A 22,720-nucleotide genomic window follows, 5' to 3' on the forward strand; every position below is an offset into this window, starting at 1 on the left:
CCCACAAGCTAGTGAGAAAAGGGCCCTCCATTAGCAGTGGACAATTAGCATAGCTCTATGTACACAGCTTTAGGCGACCACTCCCCAAATCTCTGCTGAGTACAGCACCTGTATTGACATTGGCAGCACACTTCGCTTCAGTGTTCAGGTCCAGCTGAGAATGAAAGCACAGCATCTCAGTGCATTCCTCATGGCGAGCTACAGTTGTAAATACCTGCAAGCAGTCCAGTGGGGGAGGGAAGGGAAGGGTGTGATGTTGCTGACACCACCTTCGGAGAAGAAAATAGTGTTTGGATTGGGTGGATCAATGATAATGACCCTGTGGACATTCAAATACTGAGGTGCTGCTGATATGACTCAATTATTGTTTTATGGAAATCACAGATTTGTCATTACCCTACAAAACGATTAAAAATTAATAACTTGCGACATGTATCAACCAACATGATTCCTGTATCAAACAACAGATGATTGCTTTAGCTGCACTCTTATCCAACGGAACTATATTAATTCAGCAGAACTGGAATATTATAGTCATAGTATTATTATTTTTTGTTATGGTAAATTGTTTATACTTTTCCCTTTCCCGCTCTGTGGTAAAGAGTGAGTCATAATTTCACATTCAGCTTAGTCAGTGTTGTCCTTTAACTGGAAATCAGCCACACATGCATCACGGCACGTCTGGCGTCATTATCACAGATCATAGTGATGATACTCACACTGGGTCTACTGTATCAGTGCTTCTTAAAGTACTGGCTGTGGGGATGCCCAGGGCATTTTCAAGGGGTTCCGGGGGTTCCCAACATAATAAGGAGTAGTAGAATTTCATTTGAAGATAAGAGAGTGAGGAAATGCTTTTGGAGGGTTTAGGGAAATACCAGAGATCAGAGATGTCACTGTTATTACCAAGTCATATCCATGAAGAAATATTTTCTCAGATGGGGGTAAATGGTAAATGGTAAATGGCCTGCATTTATATAGCGCTTTTATCCAAAGCGCTTTACAATCAGTAGGTACATTCGTCCATTCACACACCGATGGCGGCAGGCTACCACGCAGGGTGCTGGCACACCATCAGGAGCAATTTGGGGTTCAGTATCTTGCCCTTGGGGGTCCCTTAGAACAGTGGTTCTCAAACTTTTCCACGTCAAGGACCCCTAAACTGACACAAATTAGGACCACAGACCTCATTTGATAAGATTTTGTCCGCATGGTCCCACATTTGATAAGATATTTTGCCTTAAGATGTTTTAATATAACAAGTGTGAAACCCATGACCAAAATAGTAATACATTCTGTTATTGTGTTACTTGGATGGAATTATAAATTATCACCCTTTTTGCTGGGGACCTGGCTGGGGACCTTCAAAGACCCCTGGGGTATAAATAAATAAATAAATAAATAAATAAATAAAATAATTAATTAATTAATAAATAAGTAAATAAATAAATAAATAAATAAATAAATAAATATCTTATCAAATGGGGTTATTATGGTCATTGTACCAGGCCATGTATAGTGTTTTGGTGCCTTTTAAATTTGGGAACCCCCTGTAGGCATTTACACCTGTCACACTCAAGGCATCAGTGATCTATTTTTATCTTTCTTTTTGCCCTAATATCAAATGAATGATCACAAGCATGTTGATGGGTTAACTGTAGTGCAACAAACAAATAAAAGGACAAACGGATAGTACGTACGGTACGGGTAGTGCTGACCGGGAGGAAGGCAGGAAGCAGCGTGGGCAGCCTCTGTGTCACCGTCTGCGTGACGTCAGAGCAGACGCCAGGAGGGAGTTTTCCACTGACGGAAAGGCTGCGCTTCTCGGCAGCCTGCTACAGTCAGACAAGGGACGCGCTTCAGCTGGTACGGACTGAGCCTCGGACAACAAGACACACAAAAGCAAAAGCGCTCTATGCGAGGATAGCGCAAATTGTGTCATTTTGGATTACCACCGTTAGCCCATCGGTTGATTTTCCAGCACTATTATTATTTTTTACTAATGGTGATCGGATACTTGAATTCGTGGTGAGTATACAGAGATAATGGAGTTCGCGGTTGGTTATTGAACAGCGTAATTTGTGTGTTTTACCTCTGGGGTGGACAGAAGCCAAATAGTTTGGATGCTCTTTTCATTGTGTCAGAGTAATGGAAAGAAACTATCCATGTCGCTGAATTGTGTCTGTGAAAGGGTTTTGTTTGGCTGAGTCTGTGTGATGTAGATCCTTGTGGCCACTTCTTAAACACACTTTACATTGAGATGTGGACTGTTTAATAGTCGCATTGAACATGTCATGTTATTGTGATTATTGGCAGAGGTTCACCGCTCGCTGAACTCCGTTTTTAAGAAAGCGATATGGTTTCTGACACAGCTGATGCGAATACACTATTATCACAACAGGCAAAATAATTTGTTGATTTAGGCAAGAATCCAACAATCGGTCCACTCACTTATTGCTTATTGATTGATGAGTATGTGATTGGGTCACTGCGTTCTAATGTTCACAAACGTCACGGGTGGAGACGGGTTAAGGGTGAAATGCTTAGTTTGGTAGACTGTGGTTTCATTAAATTGAACTGTTGATGAGGTTGGCTTTTGTGTATTCAGCCCATTGAGTTCTTGTTCACCTCAGTGCAAAGTGGTGGTGGTGCGCCTCTTGTAACTAGAGCGACTCCTGAAGGCACTACATCTGAGCACAGCTGATGGGGAGTGCTGTCATTATAATTAGCATTAATCATGAGGGATGATCAGGTCAACGGGGAAAAAGGCACCGCTGAGGACACGTTCGGCTAATATACTGCGAGATATAATGATAGACTTTATGAACAATTCACCTCGTGCAGAATGATACAATGTATCAACCGGTTTATGGCTATGGAATGTTGAGCGCTAGTTGAGCGCATACATTCATTGTTGCCAATTTGGAACAAACATTCTAATGTTTCCATAACGACACAATATTCTGTCCTGGTGGCAGTTCCTTGTCATATTGTATTTGATTCATAAACGTTTCAAGTTTGTTTTTCTGTTGTCCAGATAGTCAGTTATTGAAAATACACTGTGTTAAGTGATTGCCGTTTATATAGGGTTAGAATTTGATCAATAAGCTATTGTTGGGAATTCTGCAGGTAGTCTAGGAGCTACATTCTGTAGACAGACTGTTATCTGTTTTTGATAAGCGACTGAATCAATTTAATTGTCTCTAGTGCGACCTCACTCGGATCCTTTTTGGAATCATGTTTTCTGGAATTAGGCTATGGAGAGCTGAATGATCCTTTGTTTACAGGAATGGCCTATATTAATTGATGCAGTCCTTTCTATGCATTATGAATTCCAGAATAATACTGATGTCAATTTAGTCGTCATCTGTACTTATTGAGATAATAATTTAGCTCACATTTTAAATTCTGAGTTCCCATTCAATAATATGAATAAAACACTGTGTTACATTCATCAGTTTGTTATAATTTCATTAAATATTCAGTCATATGTTAGCCAATAACTTATAATGATTTCAAGGCAACACATTTTTGTGGTAGCAGAGCTCTGTATAGAGCTGTTTATTTTGGAGCAGTTTCAACCATGACAAATACCATCCATACCTCCTGACTGTCTCCTCTCCAGCATACTGTGTAAGATCCTGCACCCAGCTAACCTTGTGGTGCCTCAGTCAGCCCGCAGATGTCAGACACAGTATAGATAATCTGAATGGCCACTTCCTGTACACTGCAGTGTACATTTCACAACCTCAGGAAGCGCGCTGTCTCTCTCACACACACACACGCACACACACACACAGTGGACGGAGCAGGTTGTGTGTCCTCAGCAGGGAGAGGCTGGGTTCAGGCAAGGTAGCCTGCTTCATTTTGGTCACGCAGGATGGCCCCCGCTTTTGTGCCTGAGACGAGGGGGCTGGGGGGGACGTGTGTGAGGGAGACGAGGGGGCGGGGGACGTGTGTGGGGGAGTCTGCTGAGCTGACTGTCTCTCTCTCCGCAGTAGTGGAGGAAGGCTCCCATCTGCTTTGTCCTTTCCCAGCATTCCATAGGCTGCTGCTTGTGAGCTACTAGCAAAGTGTCCCAGACTGAGCGTGACCCCTGGACCCTACATCCCCCTCACCCCCCCCCCCCCACCACCACCACCACCACCACACACACACACACACACACACACACACCTATGTGCACGTGTGACTCGTGCTACTACACCAATTGGTTAATGGCTGATAACACAAACCAGAGCCGTATAATAGAAGAGTTCCAACATCTCCATTCACTCCAATGGACCAGTTTGTTTCCAGGAAGTAGAAAGTGGAACTCTTGAGTAAAAAAAGCAGCACTGTCGAGTTGCAGCAAAATAGACCGTTTGTGTTGTACTTTGAAAGGGTTTTTCATCCCTTGAATCAAATTTTACAATATCAGCTTTATTAGCATGCAAAAGTAGCGCAAGACCCATTCCTGGCTGTTCATTGGCTAATGAGTCTCGCATTTTGGTCCTAAACTGACGCCACTCTCTTACTAGAGGACACTAACACAAACTAGTGTCCTCTAGAGAGAGAGTGGCGTCAGCGGAGGACCAAAAATGCGAGACTCATTAGCCAATGAACAGCCAGGAATGGGTCTCGCGCTACTTTTGCATGCTAAAATAAAGCTGATAATGTACAATTTGATTCAAGGGGGGAAAAACCCTTTCAGAGTACAACACAAACTGTGTATTTTGCTGCAACTCGACAGTGCTGCTTAATCCAGGACCTTACTTCCTGGAACTCTTGAGAGTAAAGAACTGGTCCATTGGAATGAATGGAGATGTCGGGACTCTCCTATCTATACGGCTCTGACACAAACAAGTTAAGCTTTACAGTTATGCAAAGGCCTTTTTAAATGTATTTTGACTCTGCTTTTTTATTTTACTGCCTGCACAGTTTCTGCTCCATGCAAATCTGTCAGGGTGCAAAAAAGTACCATTGCTCAGCTGCAGAAACGATCTCTGCTTCTTTCAATATTATCTTAAAGAAAAAAGGAAAAAAAGAACAAGATGCACAACAGTGCTGCATAGTGGTTGCTAAAGTTTCTCTAGTATAAAAAAAAGAGACAATTAGCGCAGTGCCACTGTGTGTTTGAAGCCGTCTGCTTTGGGTGCAGTGAAATCCTTACAGTATGAGCAACAAAGCCACATCAATGACAGCACACACTCTCACTCCTGCAGGCATCACCTGGTTGTTCAAGTTTGCCCTGCATAGCTGATGAATGACACCTGAGAGCATGTGAGGTCCACGTGCAAGAAGCTAATACCCTGTCAGGTGTGCTTAGCAAGGTAGCCTTCGCCCGCTCGCTCGGCTGCCTTATGGGAGTAGTACTTTCCAGTGGTTAGCAGTAGAAAACACATCTGGGTTAGATAGAGCCTGTGTTCCTTCTTCTCCCACTATTACAGCGAGAGCGGCGCTGCCAAAATGGAATTCCTGTGGCTTGGAGACATGACATTATTTATTTGTTTTGTACGATTCTCCCTCCTCCCTTCCCACTACCTCTCCTTTTTGGAATCAGTGTGTGCACGGGCTGAGGCAGAGGAACAGAATGTTTCCGTGGCACAGTCACAGCGAGCATTGGACTTGAGTGAGAACAACAGGCTCATAGAGGACAGAGTATGGGAGCTCTCCCTTCAGTATGCCAGCAGGTGGAGTGCTTCTCAGTCGCACGGCTGAGGTTAAGGAGTAAAACCTGGCTCTCCCATCCAGGTGTGAAGGGGGGGGGTTGGATCTCAGCCCACCATCACCTTGATGGGTCTGATCAATTAGCATCTCTTGTGGGTGTCAGTGCTGGAAGTGAGAGGTGCATTACCTGCTGCCTAGAGGGACTGCTTGCCTAGACATGCATCCACACACAGGAAGACTCCCAGGCTCATCATTATCACATCTTATGAGCACTTCAACTCAGTCACTCAGTCACTGTGCAGGGCTGTCACCGGGGCTATGTCACTTCTCTCCGGCTGGCTGAGATTAGTGAGACTTGACGCACCCGCCCACAGTGTTATCAGCTGCAGAGGGGCTGGACAGTGTGAGGGGGCAAAGTCAACTGTGTGACTTGTGTGCGTGGCTCTGGGGCAGACAGGGGCAGTTTGGACAGGCTGCTGCTGCTGCTGGATGAGGTCTGTCTGTACAAGCACATTTGTAGGATTTCAGATGTTTGTTTGTTTTCACTTTTACTAATAGGTTGCCGTTTTTCTGATCTTGCGTTTCCGATCACCTCACTGTAGAACCAGTGCCTGCCTTGTGTCAAGACTCGCTGAAACAGCAATTGAGAATTGGGGGAAAGCTAGCGCTGCAGGTAGGGACTGATCCAGCGAGCAGCCCTCATCTGTAATGGCTCTTTTGGGAACGGATACCCGAAGCTGAGAGGTGGAGCACATTTGTTTGAAAGTATGACTTCTTGCTATTTCTTACTAGTGCAGCTTATTTATGTGGTTTGATATTTGAGCATTTTAAGAAGCATCTGCTTGTGAATGATTGAGTATACTGTATCCTTCTGTTTTCCCCTGCCAGAATAATTCCACGTTTCTTAACGAGTTCTGTTGACTCTGACCCGGGGAGTTATCTGTAGATAAAACGGGGATGAATTGGGATTCTGAAGTCATATTAACACCCTGTAGCTGCATGAATCAAGATAATCTTTTCTTATTCGACTGACATAGTCATGCATCTGACTTGAGCTGTGTAGTGCTTCTGGTGACAAATCTCCTCGCTGGAGATTTATCTTCCCAACTCGGTGACAACTGGCTGGGGAGCACCTCGGCGGATGCTTCCTTTATCTGCCTGCCTGTGTGCGGTTGATGGAATGACAGTGATGCATAATTTAGTGCGCGTTGAAAACATGCTGTGCTCCCTCTCTGGCTCGCTGTCCCATCACATCCATTCTCCATTTAGGAGAGGCTTTCTGTTGGAGCTGCATCTGAAAGCCTCTCTTTCTTTGTCTCCAGCTCCTTTCTTGTTTAACTCCTGCTCCTTTGCAAATTAATCACTGCACGATCACTGCCTTTACTCCCCCAGTCCTTCCTCTCCTCTGCTCTCCCTGCTCCCCTCTGCTCCCCTCTGCTCTCCCTGCTCCCCTCTGCTCTCCCTGCTCCTCTCTGCTCCTCTCTGCTCTCATCTGCTCCCCTCTGCTCTCCCTGCTCCCCTCTGCTCCTCTCTGCTCCCCTCTGCTCTCCCTGCTCCCCTCTGCTCTCCCTGCTCCTCTCTGCTCCCCTCTGCTCTCCTCTGCTCCCCTCTGCTCTCCCTGCTCCTCTCTGCTCCCCTCTGCTCTCCCTGCTCCTCTCTGCTCTCATCTGCTCCCCTCTGCTCTCCCTGCTCCCCTCTGCTCTCCCTGCTCCTCTCTGCTCCCCTCTGCTCTCCTCTGCTCCCCTCTGCTCTCCCTGCTCCTCTCTGCTCCCCTCTGCTCTCCCTGCTCCCCTCTGCTCCCCTCTGCTCTCATCTGCTCCCCTCTGCTCCTCTCTGCTCCCCTCTGCTCTCCCTGCTCCCCTCTGCTCTCATCTGCTCCTCTCTGCTCCCCTCTGCTCCCCTCTGCTCTCCCTGCTCTCCCTGCTCTCCTCTGCTCCCCTCTGCTCTCCCTGCTCCTCTCTGCTCCCCTCTGCTCTCCTCTGCTCTCCCTGCTCCCCTCTGCTCTCCCTGCTCCTCTCTGCTCCTCTCTGCTCCCCTCTGCTCTCCCTGCTCCCCCCTGCTCCCCTCCCTCTCCCTGCTCTCTGACCTTGTTCTGTGGGTGCAGCAGCGGCCGAGCAGCCCTGAGAAGCTCCAGATTGACTACAAGACGTCCCCTCGCCAGGATTAACCTCTCGCCATTGTTTCTGCCCGTTGAACAGGATTAACAAATCAATGTGTCAGGTAGACTGCAGTCAAGAGACAATGACCCACTTCTGACACCAATGCCCTCCCCTTCTCTCTCTCTCTCTCTCTCTCTCTCTCTCTCTCTCTCCCCCTCTCTCCCTCTCCTCCCCCTTCTGCCTCACTGCAGCTTTTAATTAAATAGACTTTGCTTAGCTGGCGCTATGCGCTCCCTTGGGGACGCCTCACAGCTTTGTTTTCATTTTTTTTGAAGGGGAATTGGGGGCGGGGCTGATGGTGAATATGTAAGGTGAACGCATGTGTGCTCCCCTCTTTCTGTGTAGACATGTGCACAGTGCTGTGCTGTTTGGAGCACAAGTGTTCTGTTTTTTTTGGTAAACAAGTGGACTCGACTAGACTAGACTAGACTAGACTAGACGAGACGAGCAACAGATGCTGCACCCATGCAGGTGTTCCAAAATGGTTTCAATGCAAATGGCTTGATTTGAGAATATAGGAGTGGCTGTGAGCAGCATTAGGAGATTATTATTTGTCTTGCTCTTGAAGTGACTTGATGGATGATGATGATGAGGCCATTGTTGCTTTTCTGATTGGATTGTTAACGAACGCAAATACATGTAGAGCCCTTCTGTTGTGTTCAAGTGCCCTTACTGCTCCAAGGTACAGATATAGTATTAGGCCAGCTTGACCTATAGCAAGGTGATCCATTTATCATATGTGTGCACTAGGGCTGTCACTTTTTCCCAAAATAAAATTCGAACAAACTTTAATTGCCCGAAATTCGTTCGAATATATTCGAAGTTTTTTGGTTAATTGGTTAAGTTTTTTGGTTAATTGCACCAGCTGAACGTAAGTTCTGTCTTAAGTTAGGGTGTAAAGTCCACACTAACTGCTACGTTCAAACTAGTTAGTTTGACACTAAAGTTGTGTCTTTGTTTGGTTGCACCACGGAGACGTAAGGTACATCTTAACTAGTAGACCCTAAAGTCCATACTAACCAAAATAGTGTCGCAGACAATGACGTGTACAGTATCTGTGACCAATCAGTGAAAAGCACGGTGGAAACGGTGTTTATTTACGGTTGTTTAAGTAAGTGGAGTGAAAACAGGACATGTTGCCCACCGCAAATTAGTGCTTTCATATTTCATCAACACTAATCAAATGAGAACGTTATTGAGTAACGTTCGTTTAGGTTCATATTACTGTTAACGTTTATCTGTGAGCTCTTCATCAGTATTGTAGGCTATACCACCATCCTGCCTCACTAAATTGTTGCGGTTATTTTAATTTGTATGCAGTGCTGCAGCTTGTGGGAAACAAAAGCGTGAGTCATAAATATCAAAGGGTGTAATTTATCACGGAGAGCGCATTGCGGACGCAAAACAACGATGCGCCACGGTGTCAAGTTGCAATCTGTGCCAACTGCTATTTTACGGAGGACTTTACACCTAGTAAGACGTAGGTGTAAATTTTAAGTTCTAACTTACAGTATGCCTACGTTGTAACTATTTCACTTGGTGCAACCCAAATATTTTTAGTAGTGCGTAAACTCGGACTTAGTGAGACTTTACGTTCAAACTAGCTTACGTTTCAACTTACGCACAGCTGGTGCAACCCACTGCAGGCCACCGGGCATCAGCCCGACGTGTTAGCTTGGACGCTCACAGTCACAACACTGCCTCACAAACTTGGCTGCATCCAACTCGAGACAACTTTTCAGACCCTGGAGACAATCTTTCTCAGAAGAGACTAACGCGACAAATCTGAAGACTTTTTCTGACATGGGATTAACATTACCAGCAAGCAGCAGTTGGTTAATTTTGGTTAATTAACACATTCACTGCCAGCCTTTTTTTTTTACTGTAGGTAGGTTCTGCCAGAGGGTTTTTTTGAGGATTCTGGCTCATCTTTCAAGACCCGAGGATTCTTTTCTGCTAAGATTTTGTGAACACACAATATCTCAAAATAACTAATAGAATGTGTGCTTTCTCTGTCTAAAAGAGTTAGTTTGTAGAGTTAGTAGTTATGTAAGCATTAGCAGTTGAATACAGCATGGTTTCAGCGTCTGGAAATTTATTCTGAGATAAATGGCTTTTTGTGAAATTCGATAGAACAGTCACTTTAACCATTCATTTTTGGCATCAGTAAGACGTCAGACATCTAAACAATAGTTTTGAACAGTAATTTCCTCCATAACAGCAGGAAACCCCCCTCTACTTCCAACTCCTCCCTCCGTGGGCGTTCTCCTCCGCAGCGTTTGTCACAAGCGAGTGTTCTGCTGCTGCTGCTGCGAGTTTGAGCAGCCTCCCTCCCTGGCAGCGAGTGTGGATAGGGCTCACTTGTTTCTTGGGTTTGAGAGCTTTGATGAAGCTTTGTGCGATTCTAGGCTTTATGCTGCGTGTTTCAAAGTGTTTTCCACCCAGTCTATTTTTGGAATCCCCCACCGCCAGCTCCCAGCGCGATAATGCGCGAAGTGAAAGCGTTTTCGCCAATCCATTTTACAGTAGAGAATGGTTTCCTCGCGCGTTACCCTACAGTTTTGGCTCTGCATTTCCTAGTGTGGAGAGCACTGTCGCCACTTAGTGGGTCCGTGGAATGGGTTGTACACGTTCGCTGACTCCAATATTTTTATAGGAGACGTGGGGAGCGTTGATCCACGTCCCACCGTCAAAAAAAAAAAAAAAAATTGTAACCCGAGATAACTCGTCTTTGGCAGTGAACCGTCGGATTCTGTAAGCCGAGATAACTCGTCAATGGCAGTGAACGTGTTAAAAAAAAAAAAATAAAAATAAAAAATCGAACAGTCAATTTACATATCGAACACGAACCCCTCCCCCACATTCGAAGTTGCATTCGAATTTCGAATGAAAAGTGACAGCCCTAGTGTGCACTGGGGACAAGAATATCTGACTGCAATAATAACAACACCTCCCTCCCTCCCTATTGAGTTCAAGCGCTGCCCCCACTGCCCATACAATGCTACCCCCACTGCCCATACAACGCTGTCAGCTTCTTGCCCTTGAGGTGGACTTCTCTGCTTGCCTCTCTCCTCTATACTTGTCAAAGGGAAGACTTGTTTTGCATAAGTGCTCCTTGTTGCATGTTGAAAATGACCCCTTGCCTCCATGCCCGCTTAGGCTGTTTCCCCTCCTCTGAGTGCTGACAGTGTGATAGCAGTGTGATAAGGCAGGACAGGCATGCAGGTCACACATGGAGTTAAAGTTCCTTTCAAGTCATTATGGGAGGAGCTCCAGGCATCGGGCTGTCTGCTGGGGAGGTGGTGACAATTTAGCCGGTTGGCAGGACAGCTCGGTGTTTTGTGTGTCTGTGACGCATTCTAGCAACGTGCATGGAAGAGTTAATGTTTATGATGTGTATATCATCTAAATGGAAGAATCCCTACTCTCAGTGCCATATACAAAGTCCATCCATCCAGCCAAAAAACACAAAACACAAGCTTGAATAAGTGTTACTTGGGGGCATGTGAAAACAACTTTGGCTGCTGATCAACATTTGTTTCCAAATCATAGGTATTACCTAGCACCTTTTATGAGCGAGGACATTTGGATAACCAAATATGAAAGTGCTTACATTACCTGTTAAAGCTTTGCTATTTCCACCATCTGTTAATGGTTTGGCTGCGAGACAAAAGATAGTCAGTTTGGCCGTGAAATGATCTCTTTATGGGTAAAGTAAGCCTTCCCTCTTTCCCATCATTGCAGGGAGTGTCTGCACTGGAGCTGAGCCCAGTCATTCTGAGCCCAGTCTTCCTTATCCTCTCCCTCCCTCCCTCCTCTCTCTCTCCCTCCATCCCTCCCCTCTCTCTCTCTCCCTCCCTCTCTCTCTCCCTCTCTCCCTCCCTTCCTCCAGGTTAACAGTTAGAGCTCAGACCCAGACTGTGACGATGACCTGTCTCGTCACACTCATGGTTGTTGCCACTCACTTCCCAGAAGTGAAGAGGACTGTCTGTTAGTTTGTCAGAACTACACCAAGTGAAGAGGACTGTCTGTTAGTTTGTCAGAACTACACCAAGTGAAGAGGACTGTCTTGTTAGTTTGTCAGAACGACACCAAGTGAAGAGGACTGTCTGTTAGTTTGTCAGAACGACAACAAGTGAAGAGGACTGTCTGTTAGTTTGTCAGAACTACACCACCAAGTGAAGAGGACTGTCTGTTAGTTTGTCAGAACTACACCAAGTGAAGAGGACTGTCTGTTAGTTTGTCAGAACTACACCAAGTGAAGAGGACTGTCTGTTAGTTTGTCAGAACGACAACAAGTGAAGAGGACTGTCTGTTAGTTTGTCAAAACTACACCAAGTGAAGAGGACTGTCTGTTAGTTTGTCAGAACTACACCAAGTGAAGAGGACTGTCTGTTAGTTTGTCAGAACTACACCAAGTGAAGAGGACTGTCTGTTAGTTTGTCAGAACTACACCAAGTGAAGAGGACTGTCTGTTAGTTTGTCAGAACTATACCAAGTGAAGAGGACTGTCTGTTAGTTTGTCAGAACGACAACAAGTGAAGAGGACTGTCTGTTAGTTTGTCAAAACTACACCAAGTGAAGAGGACTGTCTGTTAGTTTGTCAGAACTACACCAAGTGAAGAGGACTGTCTGTTAGTTTGTCAGAACTACACCAAGTGAAGAGGACTGTCTGTTAGTTTGTCAGAACGACAACAAGTGAAGAGGACTGTCTGTTAGTTTGTCAGAACTACACCAAGTGGAGAGGACTGTCTGTTAGTTTGTCAGAACTATACCAAGTGAAGAGGACTGTCTGTTAGTTTGTCAGAACTACACCAAGTGAAGAGGACTGTCTGTTAGTTTGTCAGAACTACACCAAGTGAAGAGGACTGTCTGTTAGTTTGTCAGAACTACACCAAGTGAAGAGGACTGTCTGTTAGTTTGTCAGAACTACACCAAGTGAAGAGGACTGTCTGTTAGTTTGTCAGAACTACACCAAGTGAAGAGGACTGTCTGTTAGTTTGTCAGAACTACACCAAGTGAAGAGGACTGTCTGTTAGTTTGTCAGAACGACAACAAGTGAAGAGGACTGTCTGTTAGTTTGTCAGAACGACAACAAGTGAAGAGGACTGTCTGTTAGTTTGTCAGAACTACACCAAGTGAAGAGGACTGTCTGTTAGTTTGTCAGAACTACACCAAGTGAAGAGGACGGTCTGTTAGTTTGTCAGAACGACAACAAGTGAAGAGGACTGTCTGTTAGTTTGTCAGAACGACAACAAGTGAAGAGGACTGTCTGTTAGTTTGTCAGAGCTACATGATGTGTTGAAGTGAAGAGGACTGTCTGTTAGTTTGTCAGAGCTACATGATGTGTTGAAGTGAAGAGGACTGTCTGTTAGTTTGTCAGAGCTACATGATGTGTTTATGTACCATAGTCGTAAAACATAGCCGTAAGCTTCCTTTCCTCAACATGTAATTTTTTCATGTCAAAGATATAGATTTCAGGCCTTTCTTCCCTGGTAAGTGATGACAAGAGTTTGAATTCATTCATTGTCTTCTGAACTTATTATTAATGGATTAAAAGGAGATGTAAAGCTACAAGCAAAGCCTGTGTGTGCAATGAGCTGAGCATTGAAGTGTCACAGTGTGTTGGAGGAAAAGAGGCCCAATGGCATTACTGCTCGTAGCATAAGCAGTGTTATGACTGCTGATGACCATCTTCATTTTCTCTGTCTTCTCTCTAACAAATACAGATGGCAGAAACACAGAGTGTCTCTCTCTCTCTCTCTCTCTCTCTCTCTCTCTCTCTCTCTCTCTCTCTCTCTCTCTCTCTCAAAGGATTGATTGTTTTTATCGCTGACCCAGCAGCCCCTCGCTCGCTCGCTCACTCGCTCGGGACCTCTGAAAGAATGTGTTGAGGAGTTGCATAACAACATGTCTTGACTTAAGCTGTACATGTTTACTACGAGAGCCGCGTAAACACAAGTGGGACCAGCAGCAAATCGCCGTGGCTTTGGATCATAGTCTTGATTTGTGGAGGCTGCCAAGAGGGAATGATTGAAATGAAATGTCTATGGCTAGATGATTTGGTCCTCTCTCTTCTCTTCTCTCCTCTCCTCGGCCCTGTCCTCTCTCTCTGATCAATGCATTTGCTGAGCTGATGGGATTTGGAAGTGGGTGAAGGGTCCAGTAATTGTTGACTTATGCGAATAGGCTTGATTGATTGCTTCCTGTGGCACGCATGCCTCCCTCTCTCAGCTGAGTGCAGCACGAGATGGGCTGCGTACGTACGGCCTCACATGGCTGAACACAGGACCTGCTTGTACTCAGCCAATACCCCCTTCGGTTTCAGGCACACCATTGTCTTTGGCTATAAAAAGCTGGAGGTGTACAATAGCTTCCGTGCAATGTGTGTGTGTGTGTGTGTGTGTGTGTGTGTGTGTGTGTGTGTGTGCGCATTACACACACAGACACACACACACACACACACACACACACATACAGTGTGTATATATATAGATATATATATATATACTATATTCTGTACTTCATTGGTTTTATATGTTAATAGCATTGAAACCTGAGGCCTTCTTTTGTTCCACAGTTGTAATGATTTAAAGATCAAGGCTGTTGGAATAAGTAAAGGAAGGGATGCTATGAAGATTGTGCTAATATGATACGTGCTAACAGAGCTGTCCCCCCCTCCCTCCCTCCCTCCTCCTATGTGTTGTGCAGATTGTCCGCGCTGCCACCATGAGTGGGCTTCTCAAGAGGAAGTTTGAGGAGGTGGACGAGGACCCATGCTACTCCTCGCCCTCGCCTTCCTCCCTCTCCTCCTCTGCCTACTCGGGCTGGGACTCCGAGAGCGACAGCTGCTATTCTGACACCCTGGATTCCACTCCCAGCAACCCCAGCTCCCCAGCCACACATTTCAACGGTGAGCGTCTAGTCTACTACATCATAGTAGGAGTTTATGCTTTTCATCGGTTCATTTAGCCTTGTCTTTCCTGCTCCACTGAGGCTCTGATAAGAAACCTATAAAACAGGCAGAGAGGTGAAGGAATCTAGGCAGCTGGCAGCCCATGAAACACTTCACGCAAATGATTTCAGACTCCTGCAATGAATAGCCCTTTTGATTTCATGCCCTGAAGCTGTGAAATGGCTCATCTCATTATGCAGACAGAGCTCACCTTGGTTCGGTCTCCACCTTCTTCCCAGGGCCTTGGAGAGACACAGCTCCACCTTTCCTTGAGAGATGTGGGTTGAGCGGCTTCCGGGTGTTTCTGTCTGGCCCTCGGTCCCCCCCGCTGGCCCTTTGGGGGATTGCGGGGTTGGAGAGGGTTTGTAGGGGATAAGGGCAAACAGTTGTGAGGTTCCCAGGATGGCGGGGCAGGGAGCCAGGCAGAGAAGAGTGGCAGGTTGCCAAAGCTGGGAACACACAGAGCCCTGCTTGTCTGGGGCCTGGGCAAGCACCCAGCACAGGTGCTGGAAGAGGCGGAGCTAGGGAGGGCATCAAAACTGGGTAGAAGGGTTAAAAAAAGGCATGCAGGCACATGAAGGAGAACAGATTCTGTGGAACATTTATTGTGATCTGGTGTTTGTGTTGGAGAGAAAGTCGTCGTGTTCGCCATCGTGAAGTGAGGGGGCGGGGACAGCCAGCAAAGCTCTAGCATTAAGAGGCAGTGGAGAGGGTGTCATTTGTCTCCTGCAGGTGTCATAAGCCTGACTGGATTTGATGGATGTGAGGCTGAAACCGGCTAAGTTTGTTTCGTCTGTATTAGCCCAAGCAGCAGGATGTGAGGCTGAAACCGGCTAAGTTTGTTTCATCTGTATTAGCCCAAGCAGCAGATACAAGCAAGACAAATGTCTCGTGTCTGAGGAATGTGGGGGCCAGAAGCCACTACATCAAGCCTGCCCGGCACCTGTATTGGGCCGAAAGGTCTGTGCTGTTCTTAGCCTCGTGTGCTGTCCCTGCATGGGTCATGTGCTGCTTCAGTTATCACACCAAGCTGCTGAGAGCCAGTTGTGCTCCCTTTTGACTCCTGTGACTTTAGAGGGCAGCGGGGCAGGCCAGGGTGAGGGTAGGCCAGGGTGAGAGCAGGCCAGGGTGAGGGCAGGCCAGGGTGAGGGCAGGCCAGGGTGAGGGTAGGCCAGGGTGAGAGCAGGCCAGGGTGAGGGCAGGCCAGGGTGAGGGTAGGCCAGGGTGAGGGCAGGCCAGGGTGAGAGCAGGCCAGGGTGAGGGCAGGCCAGGGTGAGGGCAGGCCAGGGTGAGGGCAGGCCAGGGTGAGAGCAGGCCAGGGTGAGGGCAGGCCAGGGTGAGAGCAGGCCAGGGTGAGGGCAGACCGGGGTGTGGGCAGGCCGGGATGTGGGCAGGCCAGGGTGAGGCCAGGGTGAGGGGAGGCCAGGGTGAAGGGAGGCCAGGGTGAGGGGAGGCCAGGGTGAGGGCAGGCCAGGGTGAGGGGAGGCCAGGGTGAGGGCAGGCCAGGGTGAGGGCAGGCCAGGGTGTAGGCAGGCCAGGGTGAGGGCAGGCCAGGGTGAGGGCAGGCCAGGGTGAGGGCAGGCCAGGGTGAGGGGAGGCCAGGGTGAGGGCAGGCCAGGGTGAGGGGAGGCCAGGGTGAGGGCAGGCCAGGGTGAGGGCAGGCCAGGGTGAGGGGAGGCCAGGGTGAGGGCAGGCCAGGGTGAGGGGAGGCCAGGGTGAGGGGAGGCCAGGGTGAGGGCAGGCCAGGGTGAGGGGAGGCCAGGGTGAGGGCAGGCCAGGGTGTGGGCAGCGGGGCAGGCCAGTGTGTTTTGCGGGATAGCTCAGTGACCAAGGAATAAGCAACGAGCAGAGTTTCCCCACCAGATACTGAAGTGAATGTCCTCTGCATGTGGAATATTGCCGTCCTTTCTCTGTTCACACCAAATAAGCATGGGTGAGCTGGAAGCTTGAGCAGAGGAAAAAGTTGCTTTGTCTTTTAAGCAGGAAAGGAAATGGAATTTATAATAAAAACTGAATTGTTGGAGCTTGTTCCCACATATGGTTCTACTTTGATCCCCATATGGTTTTATTGTATTTGTCTGTGTATAGAAAAATGGCTTGTCTCTGTGGACCCTGAATGTTCTTAGCAGAAGAAGGACCTTTGACTCCTGCCAGTTACTCGTGGTCTGGGCTGTTGTGGGGCCTGTCAGCAAGCGGAGAGCTTGTGGCGGGCAGCTTTTATCCCTGTCCTGAGAACTATGCTGTCCCCAACTCCCCCTCCCTCCCCCTCCCTCCCCAACTCCCCCTCCCTCCCCTCCCTCCCCTCCCTCCCCTCCGGAAGCCTCAAACATTTACTCGCTAGTTTGTGATCCTGGCGGATCTGCTTCCTCTACTCTGTTGGCCACCAACAGGGAAATTCCTGCGCTGGGTGTTTTTGTCACACAGGAGGACATGGAAGAAACAAGAAGCAAGGCTGAATGGATTGTTACAGTTTAGGTTTCACTCTCTGCAGGAGGCAGGTGTGTTGGAGTCCTGTTTATGCTGTCTTTTAATTGGCTACATGATAAGACGCGGTTGAGGACAGACAGAGGCCGGTGAATCAGAGAGGTGTCCCTTTTCAGTCTGTTCAGCAGCCTTTGCACACATCACAGGATTTTCTCTTCAGTGTTTGCTGATGAACTGTGCCCCCTAGTGATACAAAATCGTAAGGATGACTATTCAACAGAATGCATCAGTCCGCTTTTGATGACTCTAGCCTGGTGTAGACTAAACCCTCTCTTTCTCCGTCCACAGCCACATCCATCCTGAAGAAGGCCAAAAGGCCACGGCGAGGCAACGTGACCTTTGACCAGGTGACGGTGTTCTTCTTCCCGCGATGCCAGGGCTTCACCAGCGTTCCCGGCCGAGGAGGCTGCACCCTGGGCATGGTGCAGCGCCACAGCGCTCTCCGCACCTACACGCTGGCTGAGTTTGCTGTGGAGCAGCGGCTCCTACGTCGCGAAAAACTCCTCAACCGACTCAGGGAAGAGAGGCTGGAGGCTCTCAAACTGAAGGTGAGCAGATTTGCACAAACGAGTGTTGGTTAAGGATTTAATCCGTAACCTCCGAAACAGTCTCTCAGATACACACATACACACACATAAACTCACATGTAAACTACACACATAAACTCAATGCAACAATTAGAGTGTGACATCTTTTGTCCTCTCCAGCTGACTAAGAACGGAACCCAGGAGTGCGAGGAGGCGGAGCGGCTAACGGTGGATGACATCCCCGAGGAGGACGTCGACATCAGTGGGGCCAACTTGGACGAGGGCTCCTTCCTCCACCCGTACCCGTCGAAGCAGCGTCACACACTGCTCAAAGCAGCTGGCGTGAAGAAGATCGACAAGGACGAGAAGAGGCAGCTGCATGAGCTGAGGCTCTCCAGGGAGAACTGTGGCTGTGACTGCCAGGGCTTCTGCGAGCCAGAGACCTGTAGCTGCAGCCTGGCCGGCATCAAATGTCAGGTATGAGCCGCAAGCCCGTAACACTACAGGCCTCAATTAATGTCACCACTAATGGTGATAAAGAAGTCTACTTTTCACGATCAATTAGACGCACTGTATCACAATACAGTTGGGGTGCTTCTGTTGTATTCATTTCACAAATAATTTAACCGCCTCCTTCTGTTTCTCACAGATGGACCATTCCTCTTTCCCGTGTGGCTGTACCAAGGATGGCTGCGGGAACACCGAGGGTCGCATCGAGTTCAACTCCACCCGGGTGCAGACGCATTACATCCACACCATTATGAAGCTGGAGCTGGAGAAAAGACTGGAGGAGCACTCCAGCACAGAGGAGGGGGACATGACTGAGGCCAGCCACGCCCAGTCCAGCCACACCCATGGGCCCCTGGGCTTACCGTCTCAGGCGGTGCACCCCTCCATACCTGTGGGGCCCTCCTTCCCCTTTAGTGTAGAGCTGACCACGGTCGGAGAGAATAGTTGTAGCAGCGACATGACAGACTTATCAGACTCCTCGGGTCAGAGTGATGACTCTGAGGCAGGAGAGGGCCCGTGTGAGCATCGCACCCAGCCGGATGTGGACAGCTGCATCCTCAGCTTCAGTGACACGGAGCACTGCTCAAGAAGTCAAAGGGGGAGCGGGGACAAGAACCACGTCAACAATGGCGCCTGCTGCCCAGAGCAACAGCAGCCGTCAATGCCGGCATTCGGTAGCTTTAGCATGGTGGACTTCCCCGACGAGAACGACAATATAGACGCTGCACTGTTAGACTCTGTAGACGATCACACAGACAATCGAGCCACAGCCATCTCAGAACTTTTGGACGAGAATGCCAACCAGGGTAATGCCCTGTTCCATAGCAGTAGTGTGCCACACACACCCTCCCCCTCCATCGATCGCTCAGCCAGCTATAACATGGACCTGAGCCTCTCCTCCGAGTCTGACCTGGAGTTCTTTGATGGTTTCCCCTGCCTGGGGCCCAGCTCGCTCTACAACTCCCTCAAGGAGTACGAACACATGGACAACTTCTTTCAGTTTCAGTTGCCTAGCTATCCCAGCCTCCCTCAGTCTAGTGACCCCGGGACCTGCCTTCTGGAGTCTCTGATTGGCCTCTCCGAATCCGTCCCAGAACCCCCTGCCACTTTTACAGACAATCAGCTGTTGGAGGAAGCCATGAAATTGTCTGTGATGGAGTCTGTGAAAGTTTAACAAAAGGTGAAAATATAGCAGATGGTGTAAGAAATCAATGGGTGTGGGGGACTGTACATGCACATAAGATGTCAATGTAAACATGTTTGATGTTGGAGGAAGCTGTGATTTCCCTCTTGCCTAAATAATGTTTAGATTCCAGACTTGCCTTCAAAATGTTAGCAAAGCAGTTTGGGAATATTGCTGTGTGGAATGGCAGCTAGTGTTAAAGTGAAAAGAGTAAGACACAAATTATGATCAATTTGATGATTGGATGTTCGGCCCATACAAACCAATGATGGCTCTCAATTCCTAAGAAAGCTCTTTTAACCAAACTAATCACCATCCAAATCTCACTACTATAATCAGGCGGCCGGCAGCTCCGCGGCGCACAATTGCTCAACAGTTGAGCGGGCGATGCAGGTGAGGTCGCGATGCGGCCGAGCTGCACCTGCGAGCTGCGTCTGCAAGCCCCTCGAGGGCAAACCAATGAGGCATGGTAGGAATGAGTGCTGCCAGTTGAGCGGGCAAACAGCGAGGGATGCTAGGAAGGAGTGCGCAAATTGCGCGATATTTCTAGTTATGCTAAACAGGCGTCAACTTTACTGGGGCAAGGTTGGGAATGTTAACACAGCTGAATGTGCACCTCAGGGACTTTTTTCTAGCTTTCTAGCTTTTGGAGGCAATGTATGGTGACCATTGCTGTGATGGGTATGGTTTTGCCTTTATATGAAACCCCGGTCAAATCACAACATAGTCCTATTCATGAGCTGCCTGGGCTCTGTACTTAGTCCCAGATGACTTGAGTTAGTGGGGTCCTCCCTCTGTTGAATCCTGAAGCTAGAGGACTCTTTCTCCTCAAGATTTTCCCCAAGGGTCTTGTATGGTACAAAAAGAAAAGAAAAAACCCTCTAAAAGCTCCTCCATCAGCACTTTATCTGTGAAAATAGTTATGTATAAATAGGCAGTGTTTTGGTTATATGGGGTTGATTCAACAGTTAAACGCTAAATTATGGAGCTTCTTATTTATGAGTTGGGTTATACCAGAAATATTTCTGAGAAGTAATGCTCATAACATAAAGGCTGTAGCTGTATTGTCTTTATTACTTTTGTTTTAAATTATTTCCTTTATGATTTTATTTTTATTTATTTCAGATAAAGCCTACCTTCACTCAAGCAGCACTGTGGTTTTCACCTGAAAGTGCAATCTTTCCTTCCTTTTGCCATACTTGCTTCAAGGCATTTTTATGGGAAATGGGACCACAAGTCCATCAAAAAGTATTTAATATCTATTCTCTTATACATTTAACATTTTTGGTAACTTATTATGTCATTATTTCATTAGTTATTTAATTTAAGACATTTTGGCAATAAAATGGGCTGTTAGTGAAGTTTACTGGATGTGCCTGCTTATCAGGGGAGCCATGCCTGCCAATGGTGTGTGCACAGTGCTTCCATTTAAGCTTTGGGACTGAAAACTGTGGAATCTCCCTAATTACTGAAAACTAAATTATGGGTCTGTTATATCGCTGCCTAATGTAACCATAGAAAATTACACTAATATTTTGTAACTAATTTATGTAGGTTGAAAAAATAATTCTAATCACTGACAAATTGATTATTTTATTAAGAAAGCAAAATTAGTCATTTTCAATCTTGGAAAACCTTTGTAATATATGAATTATAGAGAAATGTATACTTATGAAGGTTATTGCTCTCTATTCTAAAGTATTTTTCATAGGCAGTCTTATGGTTGGATAAAATGCCACTACAACTAGGTGAATTGCAAAAATCAATTTGATTGTACTCTGAATTTTTGGGAAAACTGTGACTTGGGTCACATTGTAAATTAACGATGTAAAGGGTTTTTGTGGATAAAAACTGCATATATTATACAATTTTTTATCACTTACAAAAACCTGAAGGTTGAAAGAGTTGCCTCATTCAGCATAAAACAAGACCTTTCAAAGGTGATTCTACTGTCGCCAGTGTGAACAGTTGAGGAACACAAGAGTTTATGTACATATCTCACCCTTTCTACAGCTGTTTCTACAGCTGGACCCTTTAGGAGTTATGCATGCAGGTCCCGTTTGTTAAAAGTTGTTCCGATTTCTTGTATACTTTGAAAAGTGCAGAGTGCACATTGGAAATGTATTACTTGCTTTTTGCCTTTTTGATTACTTTGAAATCCATTTGATGTATGTTCTTACGCCATGAAGAGGGCACTGATTTTTGCAAGTAAACATTTGTTTCTCTTGTATAAAACATCAATTCTCATGAAGAAATGGCAACAGTGAGTATTTATCAATGTAATGTATTACAGTACAGCGTTTTCTTTCAAAGAACGTGTCTTACTTTTTGCCTTTTGTGTTGTACATATTTCTGCTTGAATGGTACTGCAGAGCAAACAATGCTGCTTTATTTTTTACATATTCACACTTTAACCTGCCCTTCAAAAACTGTTTCTTTCATCCAAGCCATTTTGACAGCTTGTCCCTCCAAATAAAAAAAGAAAAACATTTTCTTAAATGCTTGAATCTGTGTTGTTTGTCATATTCTCACCTGAGCATCAGTAACACCGATCATCTGAATAAAGGTCTGAAAGACATTTATATCTCAGTATTTCCACTATTATGTCCTTTCAAACATAGACACATTTCCTTCCCTCTTCACCAACCATACATTGGTCAGTGACCATTTTAGGCTACATGAACATTTTCATCCTCTCCATAAGCTCATCATGACCCACAATTCAAAACTAAATTCAGAGACAACTCTTTGGGCCTGGACATTTACACCTAAAACTATCTCACTCTAATATTGTACAGCATTAGCAGAATGATGACTTTTAGTCAAGATATATGAGCCGTATTAAAATGACACCCTGAACTAATAATGAAGTGATTCTCAGAATGTTTCACTTTCGGCAGCCTATTCACCTTATGCAGAAGAGACCGTCTGGCTTGAGAGACAGGAAGTGTAAATAGTTCTGATTGTATTTACACTTCCTGTGACTCATAAACCTAGTCTGACTCATAATGTGAGTCAAACTAGGTTTGACCAGGTGAGTCAGACTAGTTTGAGCAGGTAAAACAGCCAGCGTTTTGAACAGGGATTTGTGATACAATGGGTCAAGTGGGCGGGGCTGCATAAGGTGAATAGTGCAGCCAGCTGGGCGTGCCTGAAAAGGGCCTCCAATAGAGAGAGAGAGAGAGAGAGAGAGAAAGAGAGAGAGATAATAGCACAACTACCTCACAGAGGCACAGGATCCATTTAGTAAATA

General features: G+C 46.6%; 1 protein-coding gene across 1 annotated transcript; it reads left to right on the plus strand.

Annotated features, from left to right (window-relative positions):
- Nucleotides 1–1,864: 1,864 nt before the first annotated feature.
- Nucleotides 1,865–21,939, plus strand: csrnp1b (cysteine-serine-rich nuclear protein 1b). The gene is made up of 5 exons (XM_083632192.1): nt 1,865–2,028; nt 14,520–14,721; nt 17,536–17,795; nt 17,955–18,251; nt 18,424–21,939. Exons 2-5 carry the CDS (start codon nt 14,538–14,540, stop codon nt 19,456–19,458), a joined length of 1,776 nt encoding a protein of 591 aa, XP_083488318.1. The 5' UTR covers nt 1,865–2,028; nt 14,520–14,537; the 3' UTR covers nt 19,459–21,939.
- The last annotated feature ends 781 nt before the right edge of the window (nt 21,940–22,720 follow it).

The sequence above is a fragment of the Poromitra crassiceps genome, assembly GCF_964638095.1.
Source record: "Poromitra crassiceps genome assembly, chromosome: 2".
Taxonomy (NCBI): Eukaryota; Metazoa; Chordata; class Actinopteri; order Beryciformes; family Melamphaidae; genus Poromitra; species Poromitra crassiceps.